Source organism: Falco cherrug, chromosome 7 (assembly GCF_023634085.1).
Source record: "Falco cherrug isolate bFalChe1 chromosome 7, bFalChe1.pri, whole genome shotgun sequence".
NCBI classification, from domain to species: domain Eukaryota; kingdom Metazoa; phylum Chordata; class Aves; order Falconiformes; family Falconidae; genus Falco; species Falco cherrug.
The window spans coordinates 70,802,051-70,825,420 of NC_073703.1; the positions used below are offsets into that span (position 1 = coordinate 70,802,051).

The 23,370-nt window shown below is 50.7% G+C and overlaps 1 protein-coding gene across 3 annotated transcripts in view; it reads right to left on the bottom strand.

Moving 5' to 3' along the window:
* The window catches only part of CREB3L1 (cAMP responsive element binding protein 3 like 1), a 47,087-nt gene that overhangs the window by 5,709 nt on the left and 18,008 nt on the right, over nt 1–23,370 (bottom strand). For 2 of the 3 annotated variants that reach the window (XM_055717164.1, XM_055717166.1), the window contains exons 2-9: nt 16,430–16,658; nt 11,486–11,646; nt 9,745–9,823; nt 8,650–8,810; nt 7,894–8,043; nt 7,036–7,094; nt 5,097–5,165; nt 2,610–2,709 (exon numbers count right to left, since the gene is read on the bottom strand). In XM_055717164.1, coding sequence (XP_055573139.1) covers nt 2,610–2,709; nt 5,097–5,165; nt 7,036–7,094; nt 7,894–8,043; nt 8,650–8,810; nt 9,745–9,823; nt 11,486–11,646; nt 16,430–16,658 — 1,008 coding nt within the window. The remainder of the gene's footprint in view (nt 1–2,609; nt 2,710–5,096; nt 5,166–7,035; nt 7,095–7,893; nt 8,044–8,649; nt 8,811–9,744; nt 9,824–11,485; nt 11,647–16,429; nt 16,659–23,370) is intronic. The other variant, XM_055717165.1, reaches the window with a different exon arrangement.

Below are 23,370 nucleotides of genomic sequence, written 5' to 3' on the forward strand. Positions count from 1 at the left end.
TGGTTGATGCTCTGATTTGGTTCCACTTCAAACTCCTTAACACTCCATAACAATAACTCTTGGTTTGACTCCAAGTACCATTCATCTCATAGCTTTTTACTGTCTCACCATTTTGACCTCTTCAAAAGTGAGGGGGACTAATCTAGAGGAGACTACTGCAAAACCATTTGGAAAGGTGGAGGCAAAATTAATCAAAAAAAGACATCCTGAGCACATAGTTATCACATGCTGCACCGTCAGACTGGGAGGAAGTAGCAGATGGAGTGGCAGAGAGCCGTTATGGCTCTGGCAAGATCCAACATTTTTAAGCTTGGCTTGGATGATGGATTGTATCAAATCTGCAGATGGGGGAGACTACGAGCAGACTGGCTTTTGGTCAGGATTCAGATTCAGAATGATGTTGACCATGGGGAGAAGTGGTCCAAGAGAACAGTGGGCAGATCCATGTAGACAAATGCCGAGACCTGCAAGGCAGCAGGTCTGGTTAACAGAGGAAACATGTTAGTGACTACGTGGCCAGGCAGCTGTACTAGAGGACGATCTGAGAGTTAAAATGGAGCACAAGGTGGGCACAAGCCAGTGGTGTCACTTTGCAAATGGCAAATCTCAGCCCAGGCAGTGTTGAACAGGCTTTTTGGCTGGCTCTGTACTGGCTTTCAGGTGGAACCCTGTGTCCAGCTTTGGGTCCTGTACTTCCAAAAAGATGTGGGGCAACTGGAGAAAGTCTGTAAGAGAGCTCTGGGAACAAGCAGTGATTCAGTAATTCAGCCTACAAGGGAAGACTGAAGAAATAGTGGTGATCTAGCAACCAGACTGAAGTGAGTTGCTCAAAAACCAATAGCTTTCAAATATGTAAAATGTAGCTGCACAAGTAAAATGTAGCTACACAAAGGGAGGGTAAACTGATCTTCCTTACAGTGGGCAGAAGAAGTTGTAATAGGCTTAAGCTGTTGCAAGCAAGATTGAGATGAGATAGCCAGAAAGCCTTATCTGGGAAAGATAACAAAACACTGGAATGGTTTGCCTGAGGAGGCTGAAGACTGCTCACCATTGGAGGCCTTCAGGAACTGGCTGGACAAATATACAGCAGGAATGGCACAGGGCTAAATAAAAAGGGTACTCTGCTCCACTCCCATGCTGCAAGGCATGATGATTCCACATATCTGTCATGATAAGGATTGATAAGGAGTGCTGTATTTGAAAATGGAAACTCGGAGGCCTATGAGAGGAACTGGCCAAAGATAGAAAAGCAAATTACAAATTCTTGAAATGCTTCAAAGCTAGGAAGCCTGAGAGAGTTGGTGTGTGGGCTGGGATGCTGTGGAACTGAAGGGAGCAGCAAGCAGAGATAAGACATTGTTGGGAAGCTAAATTAGATATTTTATCAGCCTACAGCACAGGCGTTGTCTGTAAGGCCCCTCTTCTGGACTGGCTCGTTCCAGGTAGTAGTGAAGAAGAATTGCTGGAGCCAGGGGTGCTCTGATGAGCTGCTCCATTAAGGAACAATGAGTCACTGGGACCAGCTGGGTCACACCCGAAAATGTGGAAAGAACTCCGGAGCGAAGCCACAGAGCAGCCCGCAGAAAGGACAGTTGGTCATTAAAATCTGGTCTGACATGGGGGCAGCAAAGAGCAGCAAAATCTGAGCAGCTTTCGAAAGGAGGAAGTGCTGGAAATTACAAGCGGGGGCTCTGGAACCGAGGAAATTCATTGAACCGAGAGCAAAAAACAACCCCTCAGGACACTGAGGGTGCTGAGAAAGTGTGGCAAGCACCTCACCATCTGTTTTGTATTTCATGGCTGTTAACAGTATGGAAGTGATAACTAGATATAGATAACTAACTTTGACAAACTTGTCACAAGCCGTTGCTACGACAATCCTGCAAAGACATCATAGGGTTGAAGGTTATATTTTTATTGTGGATCAGAAACTTCCCCCCGGCAAAAAATGAGATGACGAATAAGCAACTGACTCTATTTACGGCCATACTGGCGTGCCCCCAAACTCCACAGTGAAGCCAATATTGCTTAACCATGACCCTCTACTATGAGAAATGAGAGGCAACCATGGATTACCAAAACCAACAGACAACTCCGGATAATTTTGGTTAGTCAAAATGGCAAATTAAGAGAATTTCAGCTGGATTTAACAAAGCCTGATATGCAGGCATAGCAAGAACAGATGTCATTTCTTGCTGATAAACACAAGGTAATGCCCACTGGGAGGAATATTGAAATGTTCATCTGCCCTGCTGACTTAAACACTAAGCAATACCAACTCAGCAAAAGAAAACTACCCAGTGTGATGGAAGCTCATTGAAGATTTTTGCTGAATGGCCGATAGCCAATGAAAACCAAACAAAGTGTTGTTCTGCTCAAAGAACAAGACAGTGAAAATGCAGGAATTGTTCTAATGGTGTTGCATAAACAACTGGCAATACTGATGTATATATGACACAGGGCCCCGTTCTGGTGACTCTAACAGGAAAGGAGAGAGCAGACATAACGGACAACAGAGCCAGGCAGTGAGGAAGAGGGCAGAGACAGACAATCGACAGAGCTGTCTGGGGAAGCATGGCCAATAAAGAAGATGGAAATGAAGCTTATACCATTAGGCAGGTCCCGGTCTGCGTGGAAGCCATTTTGTAAGGTCTGGAGACTTTCCCAGCTACCAGAGCCTGCAGCTTCTGTAACTGCTGGAGTAGAGTCCTGGGATAGGAAACAACCCAAATCAAAACTTGATAAGGAGGTAGCAGCCAGTAAATGATGCAATGATACCACTACTCCCTTCGTATTTTACCCTGATTTTCCCTTCTTGTGAAAACAAGTATCTCCCCCTTGCTATATCTTGCCCAAGTTCTCCAACTGAGCAGCCTTGGGAAGCAAGAAGCAAAAAAGGGTGAGTTTGAGATACAGTGTGCAGGTACTGCAGGAGCAACACCCCAAGGTGCTGTTACTTTGAGGTAACACCCTCCGTCTCCTCACCAGTAGATCCACCACAACCTTCACTGCAACTACCCACCAATATGAATGTCCCATTCATTTAGGACTCCTGGGTGCCTCAAAGCCCAGCCAGTCAACTCCCAGAGCAATGGAGAGGCAGGCTACCATGAAAACCAAGCTCTGGGGTGGAGGATTAATGTTGTAGTCATGTCAGACCTTGAACACAGGCCTGCCTTCTCCCACTTCACTCAGAGACACAAGCTCTGCAGCATGACCTGTGCCCTGAACCATATGGCAGAGAGAGAAATAAAAACCAGTTATGATCCCCTCCAGCTTCTTCAGTCTCGGCAAGCTCTGCAGAGGTATGTGGGCAAAGCCAAATCTTGAGTTCCACAATTCATTCTCTGGCTGCCCCAGCTGGAACACGTGCTAAGGTCTCTCTGCCCTGTTTAACTGAATGCGGGCATTGGCACACATAAGCACAAAACAGTGGTGGGTGTGTTACTAAGATCCACCAAACCCTTCACTGGGCTGGTGAAGAAAACTGGGATGAGGGAGACTACAGATCACACCATTCCCAAGAGCTGCAAATTACTGAAATGCATACTATGCGTATTTCCCCCTGGGAGCACTGACTGTTTTACACAAATATGTTTGAGCTTTTATAAAATGCCAGGTCCTGGAGCCAGGAGATTGCAGGAGAATCCCAGCTTTGCCTCTTTCCAAATCCTCTTGTGCTCCTTGTACATATGGAGAGAAGCACAGAGCGTCCCACTGGCAGTGCTCAAAAAACAACCCCAATTAGAAAGAACACAATGTGTTTTTGGAAAAAAAAAAAAAAAAAAAGTGTATCCTGGCTTTTAGGACAATCTCCTGATTTTGCAGGGTGGGGCTCATGCTTTTTCAGCAGCAGGGCTGCCCACGCTCCCAGAGAGGCCAGGCGGCAGGCTGTACCCTGTGGATGAGAGCAGCTGGGCAGATGGGAGGCTCTGGCCACTGGCACACCTCAGCTGGACCATGCCCGACAGCCCCTGGCCCCGGCACCGGTGGCTGGCCTGGAAGCCGGGGCTAAGGCACTGGTGTCATGAATGGGAGGAAGGAGTGAGGCAGAGCCTCAAGGAGTGCTCCATGAGCTGTAGTGGCAGCAGAGGGATGGGCGAGAGGGGACCGGCTGTGGTTTTCCCCTTTAATTCAAGCTGGGGGTGACAGAAATGGGGCAATTGAAATAAGTGTGTGCGTCCCCAGCCCTGCAGCTGACCCTGCCCTTGCTCACACCTGCTGCACTCAGCAAGAGGGAGCAGAGCTGGGCCCTCCTCCAGCTCCTGCTGCCCACCCCTGCAGTGGGGATGGGAATCTTCCATTATTTGCTTCCAAGGAAGCAAATTTCCCTAGTGATCAGTTAGCCAGCTCTGTATATTAGAAGCACAAGTGCTCACCAGATTCTTAGGTAAGGGAGCCAGTGGCCTGTTCTGAGGCTGTGGGAGCAGCTTGCCCCTTTCAGGTGAGCAGCAGCAGCAGCAGATGGGAGGTAGATTTTCCAGGCTTGCTTTGCAAGGGAAAGAGGCAAGGCAAGGGCCAGGGTACCACATAGGCAGGGGTTTGGCCTGGATTTGGTGGGAGCTGGGATCTCCACCTTTATTAGAGGAATGGGCTTTCCCTGTATTCAACAAGTCTGTTCAGCTCTTTCTCGAGAGAAACCTGAAAGAGCCACATTATGTCCAGGGCCTTGTATTCCTCCAAAGAGCCCAAGACCAGAAACAGTGGGTCTGAGAGGCTGGTGTGAAGGGCCTCTCTCAATGCAGCTACCCTGCAGGCAGCCAGAGGCCTGGAGTGCAATGGGGAGAGCAGCATGAGCCCAAACAGCTGCAGGGAGAAGGAGGAAGAGATATGAGAAATGCGCCTTCCCTCCCCTCCCCTTGCTGCAGCACAGCCTGGCCATCCCAACACAAACATTCCAGGCTCACTAACCAAACCCAGCTGCCTTGCTGCTGCCACGGGCTGAAAACCAGCGCCTCGACGAGCAGCACCCGTCCCACCAGGAGCTGGAGGAGCCTGCCTTTCTCTTCTTATCCCTCTGCCCCAGCACACCCCCCCAGCTTCCCTACCTGCCCACCCCACCCCACCCACAGAGGGTCAGGTCTAGCCCCTCTTACCTGTTTGCATTTTCTAAGGTCTCCACTTTTTTCCAGAGTTCATTGTTTTCTGTCGTGTATGTCTCAACCCTGCGGGAATAAAACCCATGGCCAGTTAGTTACAAAGGCCAGACAGATAAGGAAAATGTAGTCCTTGCCTCTCTCGGGGAGTGGAAGTTCAGTGGCCTCATCCATCACCTGCGAATATGGTCCTGGAGCCAGATGTTCCAGGTCTGTCCGGTGACAGTCAGCCCCAATGGACCAGGAGTGAGATTGCAGGTGGGCTACGTGTTCCTGTTCCCAGTTCAGGGCTGGGAAAGCCAGTAGCACCCTGTTACAAGCAGGTCAAGTCAGGACAGATCCGAGGTTTTGCAGGCATTTCCATCACTTCCAAACCCCGTTTAAGGAGCATGGAAAAGGAAGAGGGGGACAAATTCAAACCTCTCCCACCCCGCCTGGGAACCTGCCCTGGCTGCGCCTTGGGGGTGAGAGCCGGGCCCCGGTGTGCGGACGCGGGGCAGCTCCGGCTGCAGGCGCTGGGGGGCAGCAGAGAGCCCGCAGCCTCCGCCCGCTGCCTCGGAGCGTGGCCGGGCTGCGGCGGGCCGGGGGCCGGGGCATGGCTCCAGGGCGCAGGGAGCCAGGCCAGGGCCGCGGCCTGAGCCTGCTGCCGGCTTCCAGCACAGCCTCCGAATCAGGCGTTCCGTGTAAAAACTGGGCTTGCAGCGAAGGTGTCAAACTGAATGGTGAAGGGCCCAAGCACAGGTTCTGACAAACCAGCTCTTACAGAAAGCCAAGTTGACCAAAGACTTTGTTCCATTAAAAAAATTCACTGAATGCTGCTTTTGGTTCACATTTAAACCTGGCATTGTTTGAAAGCCATCTGTCACAGCAATGCACTAGCGTAACAAACCACTGAGTACATACAGGCACCACAGCCACGTCTGGGGATGAGGCCCCAGCACAAAGCCCTGGCCCTGCCACTTCAGCAAGGCCAGCCAACTCCCCAGCCCCAGCCTGACGGAGCTGGGTGTCAGTGTGGGACGCTAGCTGGAAGTAACGTGTTCCGCACACTCACGTGCACACCGAGGTGCTGCTTATGGAAGGACATGAGAACTTGACAGTGCCTTGAGTCATCTGGATTTATTCAGTATTTCTGCATGCTTAGAGAAGATAAACAAATAGCATCAGGGAGAAGAGTTAATTAAAGCTAGGGTTGCGGGCTGGTTTTTTTCCATTTTGCTGATCTCAGGTGGTGTTAGTAACAGGAAAGATGATGATATTTAAACAGAAATGTGAATTTGCACCTGGATCCTGGAATTCTTCTTTGCCTGCGAATGCCTATAAGGGGCTGCTAGTACAGAGGGGATCACAGGATCAGGCCCTCAGGGGTTATTTTCTACCCCGTCAGTGTCATGTGATGATACCTTAGGCTTATACCTACCATATGTGCAGGACCTCAGGGTTGCAAGGAGAAAAGCAAAGCTCATGCAGGGAATAGTAGAAGGGAGGGAGTGTGGGAAACAACTGTAGTGGCAAGGTTTTTTCTTGCTATCAAATGTGGGTGTGTCCACCCTCACGGGGAAAGAGAGAGGGAAAACCCGTGGTCAGTGCCCTCAGAGGGCCTGCTGGTTATAGGACAGACAAAACAGAAGCAACTTCTAGTGGGGAAACATGACTTTTACCCAAAATCCCACCTTGTTGGTAGCCAAAATGGCCTGTGTTCTGCAGGAGATGAGCCAAACCAAGCAGTTGGAAGCACAAGGTTTCTAAAGCAATCTTTACCCTGCAAGAGGATTTCTAGGAGGGAGGGGAGTAGGGGCAGGATCCCAAACCAAACTTATGTGCAGCCAGCCTTGCAAGGAACTGTATTCTTTGAGCAATTCAGAGACAAAAGCACTAGAAAGCGGGGCTGTGCATGGACAGGACTCCTTTTCCAAAGGTAAGACTGAAAAGAACTTACTTTTTCTCTAGACACTCCACATATTCTTTCTTCTTCCTGCGACTCTCCTGAGCAGAGATCTGAGGGGGCAGCCATCAGAAAGGAGTCAGTATCATAAGCCTCTAGACATTTCTTTGTGGTTCCCTCATCTTGCCTGTTCCCTGCACACACAGCACCCTAAAGGCAAATGGGGAAGTTGCCTTCCATTCAGTCTGCCATTCCTACCAGTCTCCAGACCAAAACCGGGAGGGACGGATGCTGTAGGTATGCAGTTTTCTTTGGCCTGTAGGCCACAACCATTTATTGCAGTATGCCTGACCCCCTTGCAGCTGAGAGCATCTTTAGCGTTGCTTTGAACTCCTCTGACTCACACGGGTACGTGCTGTGGCCATCTGGGCAGATTCTGCCCCAGACCACTTCTGAGTCATTGGGTGACTAATTCAGGGTCTCATCACTTCTCCCATGGGATGCTTTCTAATCACAGTTGAAAGTCTCACAGCCTCTGCCTGGCTAACGAGCTCTGTGGATCACCCATCCTGCACCATGCAATGGCTCTTGCTTCCCTGCCCCCACAGCAAGGGCTGACCAAGCTGGTTTGTCTGACCTTAGCTTCTGGGCCCCATCCCAGGCCATGCGCTCCCAGGAGCTGGGCTGGAAGCCACACTTCCCAGATATAGCTGCATGCACAGCATGCATGCAGAGATGCACCATGGCACCATTTCTGGTGCCATGTAAAGCTCGTGCCAGTGTACCAAAGGTGGGACACCACCTTTTCTGAGCTGCACTGCAGCTGAGGAGGCGAGGGTAACTATAGCACCGGTCAGCTGAGGACATTCTGGAATCATGGAAACTGCATGGTTACATTTTTTTTGCAGTCACCTTGTTCTTGATTTTCCTCCTGACCCTCTTCAGTGCTTTCTCCTCTGCTTTGGTGAGGGGCAGCTTGGTAGGAATGGGGTAGCCCTCAGCAATCAAGGTGCGTTTCTCCTCTTCAGTCAGGAGCAGCGGGCCAGAGGTCCCTTGTAACTTCTGAAACGCAAAGAGAACACCTGTCAGTGTCAGCAAGGAGTTCTATCCCAGTGAACCTCCTTAAAGCCTCGCAGAGCAGCTAGGGGCTCAGTACAAACTGGTGCAGGGCAGTGCTCTTTCCTGTTCTCAACCTGATCCTGGGGGGCACAGCCCAGCAGCTGCCTTCCTCCTTTACTTGGAGGGCATCTGCTTCTCCATGGAGAGGCTGGCCACACGTTTACACTGCAGGACCCTGCCAAAGAACTTCTGGGCGATGGTTAAAACACAGTCTGGGTATGGGAATTCTCAATTATTCCTTTCTCCTCCATTAACCTCTTCAGAAAGTTCTGCAGTGCACAGGCCACTTCCCAAAGTACGAGGTGACAGACAGCACTTGCTAAAGCAAGGAAGCTGCTGGTAGGCATTGTGCAAGACTCATTGTGCCTCTCCTCACTCCTGTGAGCATCCTCACATCCCTGTGCTAAGACATCACATTGACTGGCCAGAGCATTTCAGCTTGGAGGCCTTAACAAGGGCAAGATCCCCTACATGAGCCTTGGAAAGAATCCAACTCTCTCTGAGCACCAAGGAGCCCTGTGTCCCAGTGACATCCTGCTGCCTCCTTACGTGTGGTGCTGTGAGGAGAGGTGAGGAGGAGATGGCAGTAGAAGAACGAGCAGCAGGTCGAGCTGGGCTGGAGGGAGGCAGGGACCGGGGGCTCTGAGATCCATCGCTGTCACTGCCATGGCTGCTGGGTGGAGTTGGAGGCATCTGCACCAGGTCATCTACTGAGAAATAAGGATATCAAGTCAATGGCCGCCATGTCATCCTGTTGGTACAGAAACAGGACCCCGAGTAGCAACAGGGAAAAGCACTGCCATAACACAGGACTGAAAGGAGAGGGTGATGACTCTGATAAGACAGGCTGGGTCTGAGAACAACGCTGGACTGAGCACTGCCCAAGACAGAGGCGAGGCTGACCTCAAATGTGCTAACCAGGAACTGCAGGAGTCAGACAGCTGGCAGGGTCTTTGCCAAGACAGTGAGGGTATTTACAAAGCAGTAAGGTACGCTGGTGTCAACCAAAATGGTGTACAAAGCCCTTGATGTTTTGCTCCATAGCCTGTTCACAAGTACAGGAAAATCTGTGAGAGAAAAGCTCCTCCAAAAGCACTGCAGAGCTCACACACTTGCCAGTACACTTGATCCAAAGGGGCTCTGATCACTCAGTTGGTTTCCAGCGCTTCAAAACTGCCCCCACTTTGTACTGGAGAGCCCTCGGGGCCTTAACGAGGTGGGAATCTGCCTAAGGAATGTCTCTCTGTGGCAGTGGGAGTTCCTATAGTGCTTTCATTTGTGCATCGGCAGATTTTCAGATGCTTGGGTTTCTTTCAAATTAAACTGGATCCTGAATTTCCTGACTTTCAGATGGTTGTTTTTGGATAACACTACAGCCTCTCTGAGGATTTTAAAGGCACTCTTGCTGAAGTAGCCTGTTTTCCCTGGGAGTCCCCGATGAACAATCCTCTGTGTGGCTGCTGGTCCAGACACTGATCTGAGTTGGAACAGTGCAGCACTCACTCCTCTATTGGTCTGTGCCCCAGTGCTACCTTGTGTGCATGGCTCTGCCCTCAGGTGTTGTCTTTCCTCCCTGTATAGTAATGATCTATATCTGAGTGATATAGAGGGATGTAAGTCAACCAGCAAATTCTATCTTCTTACCTGCAGGCACATTTAGAAACTGGTTCACCTCTTTGGGTTCAGCTTTGATCACAGGTGCTGGAGTCATTTCTATGGGAGTCTGTGGAAAAGAAGCAGAAAGAGCTCTTGGGTGCTGCCACCTCTCTGCCCAGAGGGTTCCCACCAGTTCTGTTCATAGCTGCTCCTTCCCTGCTCTCTGGCCTGCCCCATCTCACAGGTCTGCCCCAAAGCAGCCTCTCACCACCCATAACAGAAACCAAGAGTCCAAATATAAGCCCCCTGAAGTCTGTGTCACTGGGCACACAGAGTGCAAACACGTTTGCAGAGGAAGAGGCAGTGGCAGATGCTGCCAAGCAATGCACTAAGTACCTCCAAAAGGGAGATGACTTTTATCCTGGGTAATTCTTCCCTTGTTAGACCCAGACAGAAACAACCTATGCATTACCACGGGAAGTCCCTCTTTGATCTGCCTTCATTAGAAATGGGAGTGTAGAGGTTATACAGAACCAGAAACAGAACAACCCCCTGTCCTGCTCACATCATTTTCACCAGGGCTGCTGGGCAGCTGTTTCCAATCAGAGGGGGCTGAGAGTTAAATAAAGAGTAGATTTATTCCCATCTGGGCTATGCTGCCCCTCAGATCCCTGGCTCACCAGCCCCCAGCCCACTATCGGCTGGGGGAGTTTTTACACTAAACAGACACATTGTAAACTCCTCCAGACTGTAAACACAGCTGAGAGAGCACCATGGTATGGCTGCTGAGCACACACAGCAGAGCTTTGAGGGCACAGCAAGTTCAAGCTGTGTAAATAATGGAGGAAGCTTGTGCACAGTTTTGGCTGGAAGTACCCATTTGTTTTGGATGGTTGTTTAAATGGGAAGATCCTCAGCATGAGTGAAAAAAGGAAGTGAACCCCAGAGATGCTCTGCTGTTACCTACTGAGCTGCTACAAGATCGCCAAGGTCTGTGTGAGACTGGTCAGACTTTCCCATCCAACATGGCTGGACTCAAGGCCAGCTGAACTGAGCCTCCAACTCACACCCTTGGCATAAGTGAGCCTCTTTCAAAACAAACGGACTTCTTAAGAACTTAGATATGACCAAAAGACTTGGTCCCTTGTTACTTAGAAATAGTAATTCCTGCTGCTTCATAGGAAGAAGCAAGCAGGACCTGGAGTGGGACCTCCATTTCCAGTGAACAGCTGAGAAAAGTGAGAGGCTGTATGGTAAGCGTGAGGCCATGAAAAAGGCAGTGGCAGAGTGGGGGTCTATTCTCAGGAATAGTGAGGTCACTGGCAACACGTTAGTTGACACTGTTCTCTGAAAAATGCAAATAAGCCAAGAGTGACTATAGGAATACTGGCAGAATGAGGGGACAGGCCTCTAGCACGTGCAAGCTTTAAAGCCTTTGGCCTTTGTGCCAAGGAAACATGCCTGTATTTAACCAAGACTGTAAAGCCTCCATTGCTGGACAAAACCCTCCTTCCACCATTTCCTCTGGAAGGATAAGTTGTCTTGTAGCTTTGCTGCCAGAATCAAGGACATGGTTCTAGGAGTGCTCATCAGGAGTGCTGCTCCTCTGCCTGCCGTTTCAAGAGAAGAACGACAAATAGTGCAGTATCTGGGCTTTGTATCACCTTCTCCTGTCTGTCCAGTGGCTAAATCGCCTAGCAGGACCCTGCAGTCACATGGCTGGGTCTGCATCACCACAGTTGCTGCTGTGTGAGAGCCCAGGTTCCCGATGGATCTTAGATGGGCTCACCTCCTCGGGGACTGGCAGTCTCTGCAGAGGGTTGAGGTTCAGCACTGGTATGGAGCTGGCAGCTAGCTGGGACTCAGGCAGGTCTAGAGCCAGGTTCTGTTCCTGTTTCACCATGATGGAGCAGAGCTTGGGCCCCAGCGACCACACTCCATTCTCCAGCTCTGAAACATGCACAACGTGAGAGTCAAACTCAAGCAAGAACAGGACAAGAAAAAAAAAAAGTCACGCAGACAGCTTCTCCCCGTCTGGGGAGGCTGCCTTTCCAAGTTTAGCACTGTCACCACACAAGCATGTGCAGGCCCACAACACAGAGTACAAAAGAGAATGAACCCCCAGCGTGCAGGGAGCAGACAGGACAGAGCTAGAGGGATTGTGGCTCTGCTCCGCTCTGACTGTGCAGCCTGAGTGCTGGAGGACAGCTGCAGGGTTTCTTCCCTCAGTGATGTCTCAGTCTCATCCTCTGGAGCTTATTTTTATTTAGAGCTCCAGGAGAGGAGGATGCTGGGCTGTTGCTCCTTAGGCAGCATGGCCAGCATCACAGAGCTGCCAGGTGCATTACCAAGAAGAGCACCATCTCTGTGCTAAAGAGCCGGTGAGAGGGCAAGCACAATGACAGTGAAAGGCTGACAGTGCTGCTTTGGCCTCCCACCGATGTTATGGCAAGTACCTAAGCTTTGTTGCACGACAGCAGACGAGGGAGGTCCATTTCTGTGGAAGGAAGTCCAATGTGGCACCTACTTGTGAGGCTGCTCCTATGGCTGCTCCCCTCAGTGTCACCTCTGAGGCTCCCTCCTCCACTCCATGCTGCTCAGGAGGACTGCTGCCTACAGCCATGCTCTGCTGCCATCGCTGGCAGGGCCAGAAGCAGCAGCAAGGGAAAGGAAGTGTCTGAAGAGAACTGAATGATGCTATGTGGGCATGCTCCCCTTGCTCGCCGCCTGCTCTGTCTCATGCACATCTGTGGTGTAAGCCTGGCTTGTCACTGGAAGTAGAGATCCCAGGAGCTGGGATTCAGGTAGTGGTGGATAAACTGCAGCTCAGATGGGAAAAAAACCTGCTAGGCAGGGGAGCTGCCTGCGCTCTGCTCTGAAGTTTTGGTCCCCTCATTGCTCTTCAAACACTCCAGCCTGCCAAAAAGCTACTCCTAGCTGGCCTGGAGCCTGCATCCTCCTCCCTAATCCTTCTCCCTTCCCTTCCTCTTTTTATCTGACAACCAAAAATGCATTTGGCTTGACACAGGACAAGCTATTGGTAAGTGTGTCACCAGACAGTGCCCCAGTTGGCTCAACGTGAGGCCACAGCTGGGCTTACTCCCCAACCCCTCTGCCCTGCTCTCTGCATACAGCACCCACAGAACCAGGGGTTGCCTAGCTGTCTGCTGCTCAAAGCACCTCTGCAATGAAGGTCTCAGTCTGGAAGATGTCCTGGCAAGAGAAGAGGGAGAGAAAGGTCTTTCTCAGCTCCAGAAAAGCCTGCACAAAAAAACAGTAAAAGTAAGCAGCTGTCTGTGTGGGAGCTGCGATCTGAACTAAAAGGTAGCTTAACATCGTCTTTGCCCAACTCAGTCTCTGTTGCCCTCAGGAGAGGACGGGGCAGAATCCTGCCTCTGGTTTTTGCTTGGACAGAGTGGTGTTTAAGCTTGTGCAAGAATTGTATCAGTTAACACAGTGTTGCTCTTGCCAATGGAATATGTTGTCTTCCTGTCTTTGGTCTAGCACCTCTTATTTTGCTGCCTAGATAGGTCTCTAGCAGAAGCTCATTCCTTCCAGCTCCCTGTGTGACTGGACATCTTCAAGCACAGACACGAGTTCATGTGGCTGTGCTGTGTGCATACTGGATTGCTTCCTAGAACTTCCCACAATGCAGTGGAGCCGACTCATCAGGCAGCGTCTCAGGCAGGGGTGCACTGCACAGCCATGACAACAGAGAGGCTGCTGAGCAGGCACAGACTAAACTGCGTTTTCTCTGTCCTGCTAAGGACACCAAACCCGCAGCTGGTAGTGAAGTCCCGGTTACCCCTGGTATGCTGACAAGCCCTTTCTGATGGAAGGAGGCAAGGTGTTACACAACCACAAGTGTTTGCAGCCGAAAACTTGTATTGACTTCTTCTGCCTGATTACAGCCTGTCACAAAGATGACAGACCTTGAGAGGTCTTCCAGTCTACCCTGCTGCTCTAGGCAAGTCCAACTAAACCTGTGTCAGTCCTGACAGATGTTTGTCTGATTTGATCTTACTCCTCTGGAAAGTGATGAAGAGTCCACAGCTTCCCCCATTAAAACTCTTCTATGGTTTCACTATGCCCACTGTGGGAACATTTTCTCTACTGGCTAACCTGAAGTTGCCTGACTGTGATTTTAATCCTTATCTTCCTCATCCTCCCTTTCTGTTGCAAAGCTCTGCACTTCTTCTCAGAGGCATGGGGCATCCTCTGTCTGGGAGGGCTGCTGCTGAAGTAAGTTACCAGACAAGGGAGAGCAGACCACCAAGGGCTCTCCTCATTCAGACTTGACTCAGTGGGAGAGCAGCCCCCAGTGCTGTGAATCCAGACAGTCCAAGGAGCAGACACCCAAATAAGTATGTGCTGTGCTCCCATTTCCTGTCTACATTCTGACCCTGCTCTCTTTCCCACCCTCTGAGATTTATCTGGGGAGTGATTGGGTTACAGAATCAGAAACACATAAGCCATTGGGGGGTCAATGGGGGACTAAGGAGGAATTTTGTGTGGACACATCTATGTTCTGCTGCCTGAGAGGATGTTTCAGAGGTATGGCCCGTCTGTAACCACTGCAGATTTCACTGTATGTTGTTGGGTGAGGCATGCCAGGAAGCTCATCCTCTGCTCTTGGTGCTCTGTACCTAATGGCAAGAAGTACAGCTGACAGATATCCGTAGCTGCCATGGGCTGAGGAGGTGAGGCAAAGAGCAGTGAGGAAGCAGCACGTGTAGAGGGGTGGGGGCACTAGCCCGAGGCTGGTCCAGCACCCGCTGTTCTGCACAACCCTGGCTTCCCCTGCTCTTGGCATCGAATCACACCCTGCAGTACTGAGGGCTAGCACTGAGAACTGAAGCAGCCAGTCTGTATGCGCAAACCATCTGGAAAGCAAACTCCACTGATAAGCAGGGTCACAATGCACCCAGTGGCTTGCCCTAGCTGACCTGTGTTAGTAGGAACCATGTGGGAAGGGGCAGGATTGGAAGTGTTTTGGAGATCTGCAGAAAAGCTGGGAGAAAGCACATAAATAGCAAGCCTCAGTCAGCTCCAAGCCTAGACAGAGCCTGGGCATTCCTGAGGAGCTTTGCAGACTAAGCAGAGCTTGCTTAATGTTAAAGAAAAGCCATTCCTGGGTAATTAATTTGAAGTGAGTGTCTAAAAGGACCAAGACTGGATGGAGCTGTGCCAGAAGGACTGCACAGTGTTGCAAATACTGGACCTGACTCAGGGCTACACTAGAATATGACTCACACCCAATTACGAGCCAAGATAGCCCTGGAAAGATGGGTTGAATTATCCTGCTGCAAGACTGGGGTATATATATATTTACATATATATAATATACTCCTATACCTGCCACATTAGTGTTAGGCCCTACTCCCTGTATAGAGGTGATCTGCACCCTCTGAGAGCAAGTGCCCGGTCCATCTCAAGCTCTCCTAGGTTATGTGCTGTACACCCTGTGCTGGCCTCTGCCCAAGGATCAGTGTTACACTCCAGTCAGAGGAGTGACGGTCTTGCCTTGGAGACACTGCAGCTGAAGCAGGGGCATGTCCAGACACAGAAGAGAGGAGCAGAAGTGGTGACAAGTGTCTCAGAGAGGAGTCCCTGAGGTAGCTTCATGCAGGCAGACTTCATTTCCCTGCTTTCTACAAACTCATGCTTTTTGCTTCTCATTCCAAGCCTCATCTCCTCCTATTCATTTGCAGGGGCAAAATAAAGATGTTTATGCGCTCATGCTTGTTTGTTTTTTTAGTCGCCTGGTTGCCTGTTTGGGCTGAGTGCCCTCCAAGACTGTATTTGGGTTAAAGCTAAGGAAAAAGAAGTGCAAATGGAAAGCTTTTTTGATACTAAGGCAGAGCCTGCTTGACCTGCCATGAGCCTCTCTCCCAGCACCTCTCTGAGTGGTCCCTAAGGAATGTGGCACTGACGGCTGCGCCCTTCACAGGGACCAAAGAGGCAGCAGAGGCCAGCTCATCTCCTCCTGCCTTGGCGTTTGTACCAAAGAGTTGGGATCATTCCTGGCCATGAGAGGGAAGCCTCCATCCCAGGTCTCACTCTCACTCAAAGGAATTGCTTTCTTCTGTGTATGCTGAGCCTGTGCCACTGCTTTTTCAGGCAGCCTGGTGTCCATCAGCTGTTGGGACACCCACACAGTCCCGCAAATTACAGGACTCTTTGCAAGGATGGCTCTAAAAATATCCAGCCATCATAAATTATCCAGAAATGAATTGTTTTAAAAATAGGTTTTGAAATGACTGTTCCTCTCTGTCTCTTGCTAAAAGATCTGCCGGTAAAGAAGCCACTTAGCTTTCCACATGTACCAGCACTGGTTGCAGCCAGAGACTCATGCTTCCTATATTCAAGCCAAAACCCTGCTGCCTGATGCCAAAACAGACCTGGATCTAGGGCATCCACACCCCGGTTTGCAGGGTCCTAAAGAGACATTGCCTCTCCTATTGCTTGCCAGAAGCTGGCAGCGCACTGAACCACAACCCATTATCATCCTCGTAAATAACAGTTAGCCTGGCAAAGGAGCAATGTGACTGTCAGAGCACAAACTGAAGGAAAAAATGTAGGCTGTGTTTGACAATGGCAGATCAAATTCTTCCCTGGATTAGCCATGCGCAAGCCCAGGGACTAGCCAGTTTTTCCTTATATATGGAAGCGGGCCAGAGCCTCTGCTAACAGATGTGCCCGAAGCAGTGCAGTGCGCACGTCTCATGCTCACCGTTAGCATTATCTTCAGTCTTGACAGGCACAAGAGGGCTCTGGGGAGCAGAGTCTCCACTGAGGGAGTAGCTGTGCTCTGCCTGGATGCCTGGAGTGGGTGGATCCAGGTCCATGTCCAGCAGTGGGTTCTTCTCAGCCAGTACTGGGTCATCGAAGAAACTGCTGAAGAGGTCATTGGAGAAATCCTCCATGTTGTCAGAGAAGTGATCCAGGTTCTCTGAGAAATGCTGAAGGAAGACAAAGGGAGAGAAAGCATTACTGTCAACTCCAAGAAGGATCCAAGAGCCATCCTCTGCACTGAGAGCCAAACCTCAGCAACAGCCCTTTTTGGATGGGAAAAAGCAGTTCCTATCCCTTGCCTGCATCAGCTTGATAAAAACACTTTGAATTAAGATAGAAAGGGCCATGGTGCTGTACATCTTCTCTGCCTGTTTATCTATGCCACAAACACTCATGAAACTCTTCTATATTCTCACATCCCCCCTTCCTCTGTGGTTACCTATCTTCAAATTCCCAGCATCATCTCACTGTGACAACAAGCTGAATAGAGGCAAGAAGCCTCTGTGATGACAAAATGCAAGTATGGCAGAAAATCATGGTCTTCAGCACCTGTCCTTGGTGACAGACACTTTCTCATGTTCTCTGCCAGCAGCAATAGGCACTCTGATGCCCCAGAGAACATCAACCCAGCTGCTGATTTCTATCACAAGAAAAAAAGATCAGTTGGATCAACATAACAGGAAGGCCCCCTGTTGTATTTAATTTCCTCTGGGATTTCACAGCCCCTCTGTGGACCATATGAGGCTGTCCTCCAGCCAGATAATGCCTGTGAAATTCGGCTCCCCAATGAAGTTTAAACACTACAGATGGGCTGTTAACAACAAACAATCATTCCACTAATCATTCCAGTAACAGTCAGTAAATATGGCCAGTGCAGAGTCAGGCTCCTGATGCTACAGGGAACCTGTTTCCTTTGAGGCATATCCTCCTATTCAGAAGTCAAATCACTAACTTTTCCATTTGCTACAACAAAGCATTGATTGGGCAGGGAGAAAAATTATGGTTGCCAAACACCAGCTGAAAAATTATCCCATTTGCTGGCAGATTGAGGCTTCTGGCTCAGGGAGAGGAAAGAAAAGACAGATACATTCAAGTGACTGTATTACACAGACGGAACTGTGTAACTTAAATGAACTGGAGAGAGCTCAGCAGAGTCAGACTGGGTCCCCCCCGCCTGGAAAAGCATCTGGGTGGGCAGAAAGGCATTGAAAGCAGCATATTGAAATACCAAGAGCAACAGGGTATGGATGAGAGAGTGGGAGAGAGCACACAGGTCCTAGAGTGGAGACATAAATGCCAATGAATTCCAGTGTGAGAGCTGAGCTCAGGAAAGAGCCCGGCTCCTAGAGGAGCTGCTTTCTTTCCCCAGCGCTCAGACCAAAGGAGGAGTTGGCCAGAGGACCCCGGATGCCGGATCCTGCAGGTTCCTGCTCCTACAGGAAGGTATATTTGTTTTACCTGAGCACAGTATCACTCTGTCAACATTATGTTGGCTGTCAGAGGATTGGGGTGGAGGCTGGGGAGTGCAGTAAGCTCCAGCTGAACAGCCCCATGCTTCCCACCAAGTGGGGGAGGGAGATGGTGAGCTGCAGCCACCTCCAACATGTCAGTCCCCTTCACCCTCCAACATCATCCCTCAGCCACTCAATTTAAAAACTCAGATGTCCACAGAGCATGCTGGAAATAAGGGGGAGTCCTGCCATCTGCATTCTACCTGACACGAGGAGGTTTCCCTCCCTTCACGTCCCTCCCATTTGTCTGTTCTTCCACTGCCTGGAGTGACAGCCCACCACACCACCATCCAAGGCTCCCCTGGGAGGGCAGACACTGCATGTGCAGGTAAGGTGGAGAAGGCACACACATGCTAAATCCCAGTGTTGAGGCCCTCCCTGGGCTGTCTGGGCTGAAGTTTTCTCCACTTGTTCCCATACCGGAAGCAGAATTGGCAGGGTAGCTTGGTAAAATCTACCCAGCCATTTCCAAGTTGCCTAGAAGCGTTTCTGCACTTGAATCAAGCAACAGAAAACACCTCCCATCTGTGCCGAGCATAACCATTCTTCAGAGGGAGCTGAGTCAGCAGATGGAACTGGGTTAGATATTTATCTAAAAAACACTGTAAAGCCAGGTTTTGTCCTATCCTACAGCACGGAGGGGTAAAGGGTCCAGAGTCCTGAGCATTAACCCCAGAGAGTGCTTGCTCATATAGCAGCTGTTCTTTGTCTTGCTTTCTCTAAACAACCCAGGCAAACACAGGATATGAACACAACAGCCTTATGGTAAGGGTGAGAACATAACCACAGAAGAGTGAAGGGATTCAGAGTTCTGGCTGCCAACGCACCACGACAGCACAGTAGAACCAGGATCCAACAAGAAGCACTCAAATCATATATATTGTTGGAACCATCAAAACTAGAATCACTGTGTAACTCTGGAAAAGAGGCAGAGCTAGAGCTGCAGGGAGAGCTGTTGGCGACTCTGCCACGTGCTTCAAATTTCTTTCACAACTGTGCATTAACAAAGGCAGAGGTGGGACTTAAGAAGATGGACTTATGCAGTAGTTCCACAAGCTCTTTTAAACGGTATCCCACCCACACCTGGAACAAGGATCTCTTGGTCAATCAACAGTCTTCCTACTGTAGGACAAACCTACCTGAAGGGAAGAGGTGAAGGTGTGCCTCTGGTTTTATTCTGAAGCCAAAAAATCTCCCCAGCGGTGGCTATGGGGTGAGAGATGTGTAAGGAGTGCAAGAGTTTGAGTATCAGAGCCTTAATAAGGGCATCAACACTGGCAGGAGTAATTGCAGATTTCTGGTTCTTCTTTTAGACACCACACAGCAGGCTTGCTGGAGGACCTTGCTACTTGGAAGGGAGGAGGAAGGCAACACTGTTCTCCCAGACATGCAGGAGTTCATGCCCCCAGGAGACCATTCTCCTGAGAGACAGAGACCTACTGCACAATATGGGAAAACGAAGGGTGATAAGCAGAGAAGGAAACTCACACCTTCCCTGAGAATCCAGCAATGTTGGGGCATGTACCCCTCTCTGTGCTGCTGGGTCTTTATTATCAAAGGGTGCACCAAGGATCAGACCCGCTCAAAGAGGGAGAGCATGTAGAGGTGTCACAGAGCTGGAGCTTGCTATTTTAGCCATCAAAGAAGGTGGCAAGAGGCAGAGGAAAGCAGAAGAAGGAAGGGTAAAGCAAACAAAGATAACGACATGGCTTTGTAGCTGGCTATATCCACGAGAGAAGCTACAGGACAAGCAGGAAGCTAAGCCACCACGTCCCAGGAAGACTGCTGTGTCTCTTGGCTTGGTTCTGTTCTCACCTGATGCCAACAGGTATTATTAACTTTAGATTTCTGATTTGTAAAGACAGCCATGCATGCAACCACATGCTAACAGGAAAAAGTGTCCTCTTGTCCAGATCCAGCTGTGATGGGCATAGTGAGGAGCAGTGCGGAGCTTATTTTGGATAGATGCCATCAAAACTGCTGCTAATTAGTTTAGATGGAGCCTGCCAACCTGGAACATGCAAACTCTGTCCCACCCGAGCCTTGCTGGGGGAGCTGCACCTATCCAGCAAAACTCAGAGAAGGTTTCAGCCATACTTTTCCTTAATGTGTGTGAGACAGAAGGCTCCAGGAAACTGCAGGTCCCAGGATACAGTGTCTCAGGGCTGTGTGGATCATGGCAGAGCATGAAACAGAGCACCTGAGTGATTAACGGAAGCAGGTTTATCACCTGACCGAATGGATGGGTAGCTTTATCCTGGCTGGAAAGTCACATGTCAAAGGAGGTCCTGGGCAGCCACTAGCCCTCCCTTCCCACCCAGATAGGGGCCAGCACAGCTAAAGGCTTTTACTGCCACTAAATGAACAAACTGTGCTGGGCTTTGGGGAGAGTCTTGCTGATGTTGTGGCAGCAAAGATCTCGGCAGACCGGAGGCACATGTTGGTGGAAGGTCCAAGAAACAGTCCACAGGACTTGGTCGTGAATGAAGGTGGGATGGACAGAGACACAAAAGCAAGAGCAGGCTCACCCTCTCACAGCCTCCTCACGGCTTAAGACTGTCTCCTCAAGAGCACCTTCCATCCAGGCTGAGATAAGTCAGCTCTCACTCCTCAGAGAACCGGCCAAGAATCTCTGATTGTGACAATGAAGGACTCTGCAACTCTGCTGAGATTCTCCTTTAAGATATCTCAAGTAGCTTTCACGCAGATGGCTCTGGCTTGAGCAAGGGGGACCAGTCAACTGGGAAATGTGATCCTTACCATCCTGGCCCAGAGGGAGCGGGTGTGAAGTGTACTGGGGGAAAACAGCTTCCAGATGGGATACGAAGCTCACAGCACAGTATCATTTTGCATTATTCGCTCCTGCTATCTCCCCCTCCCTTTCACACCCTCCTTCCTTCTCCTTCTAACTATGCTCCAAAGCCAAGAAATAGCACGAGATGTGTTTCCAAAGCTGTATTACCAGTGAGCGGTCAGGGAGGGGGCAGCCAAGGGACAGAAACGCAATGGTGAGGATGTGCTGGATTCCCTGATTCAAGCCCGATTTCTGGCTGCCCATCCCCCTACCACAGTTCTGGGAGGATGGGGAGGCAGCACCTGAAGGGGACAAGCCAGCATGTGCAGGTACAGCGAGGCAATGACCACTGCATCTCCAGGCCCAACAGAGTGTCTTAAGCTGCTCCAGTGCAACAGGAGAATCTGCTCGAGCTGAGGCCACCTCAGCCACAGGGAGAGAGTGCGAATCTGTCAGCTGCTGGCTCCTGCTCCCTCCCACTCCTGGTGACCGACATAGGCACTGACTCTTCCAAACATATTTCCACCACATGTTTTCATCCTGACCTCATGCTTAGGGTTGTCTAAATAGCACACTGTATGTGCGTGCGTGCATTTCTCATTTGAACACCCTTTCCTGTTGTACAACCGTTATCTTGGGAGCTAATGTAAGGCATCCAGACATCCAGATGCAAGCTCTCTATTTCCCGCCACCCGGAGCTGGTGTTAGACCTCTGGTGGCCCCAAGCAAAGACTGAGGCATTAAGCCTCTTCGCCTGCCTGGTTGTGCATGGGATCCCTTAAGGTGCCACTCTTGAAGCCCAGTAGCACCATGGATGGCTGAGGAGGGGATAATTTCCTTTTCCTGGATCCACTTCTCTGTGATCACCCTGACTGCATCTGTCCCTCCTTTTCCCTTTCACGCTTCCATCCTTTGACTGTGACTTTCCTCTTCCCACCTCCAGCTGAGTTGTTTAGAGACAATCTCCCTTCAGGATCAGCCTTGTTCTCACAGCCTCCCTGCTCCCACCCCAATGGTCTCGCTCCAAAGAGAAAGCAGTGAGGGGCTAATCCAGCTGGGCGGCAGCCCAGGCCCAGGAGACGAAAGGCCTTTGCAGGTTGGAGGTTCTGCTCGTGCTGGCAGGCAGTACATATGGGGAGGGGATTCTTCTGAGTTTTCTCTTTTCTTTTTGAAAGTATTTTTCCTCTTTGCTTGCCAAGATAAATCTCCTGTCCCAGCTGTGACATCTGCATTTCCCTTCTCTGCTTTCACTAAGGAATGAAGCCCCCTGCACTCCAGCTGCACAGCCGAGGTTTCCTTTATATTCCAGGAAAGAAGAGCCCATACACTCCAGACAGTCCTTCTGCTCTCCTTAAAATTTTAGACCTTATGAAAGTGAAGGTCTTGACAGCATTAACAAGATCCAGGCAGGATGGACAGATGCTGTGCAAACCTCTCCTCACAGTCTAGCCAGAGCATGGGTACCCCAAGGGGCACAAGCGATCATTCAACCACCTCCTGCCTCTCTCAAACCCCACTGGTGTCCCTCTGTCCTGACCCACACTGCTCTTGCTCTCTCCTGCCATGTACCACAGCTGCCTGCTGCTCCACGCCTGGTCCACCCAGGCCCCCCACCTGCCTGGATAGCTTACCACTGACCTGCCACCTCCTTGCTGCTCTTGCTTCCCTGCATGGCATGGCCAAAGCCCTCCAGGCCAAACCAGGTGCAAGCTTCCCTTCAGCAGCAGGACAGCATCCTGGCCAGCAGCACCCCTTAGTCTTCCTCCGAGACTGCCGGCAACACCCAAGTCACCCGTGATTACTTTCAGCATCGCGACCTTGGGCTCTATGGTGAACCAAACGCCTCCCTGACACCCTCCAAGTGATGGAGGGTTTGACTGAGCCTGACCTGGAACCAAGCCCAGAATTTATTGCTGTCTGTAGAATAATGCACAATGACAGAAAGAGGAGGGTTTACAGTCACTGAAAACAAGGCAGGTGGCCTGCTTTCCCACAGGCCAGCTGTGCCATCAGCTCCCTCCCTGCAGGGACTGCAGCCCCTCAGACCAAAGATGCTACAAGCTGTTAGTCCTCGGGAGCAGCAGCCGCAGCCGTGTCCCTAGTGCCTTGTGCAGACCCAGCAAGGCTCAGGCACAGCTCACTGTGGAAACCTCCTTCCACCACGCATCCGTGCCAAAGGACCTGGATTTACAATTTCCAGCACTAGGCGCCACAAGACCTAGGAGGGACGACAGAGGCTCAAGACACAATCAGGGGAAGGCAATTGAGAGAGTGGTGCCAAGGCAAGGCACTACCCTGAAGCGAGGGAGCAGCAGCAATCCAAGCCACCCAGGTCCCCGCCTGGGCCATGGGTGCCTGCAGCCACTTCACCCCGCATCAGGCAGCATAGCCTGAGGCTGCGGCCGAGCCTGGCCCGGGCCTGCTGCACCTCTGAGGTGCTCTGAGGGCTCCAAGGGCTCTGAGGGGCTCAGAGGGTTGTGAGGGCTGTGAGGGGCTTTGAGGGCTCTGAAGGGGCTCCGAGGGCTCTGAGTGGCTCCGAGGGTTTCTGAGGGGCTTTGAAGACCTCTGAGAGCT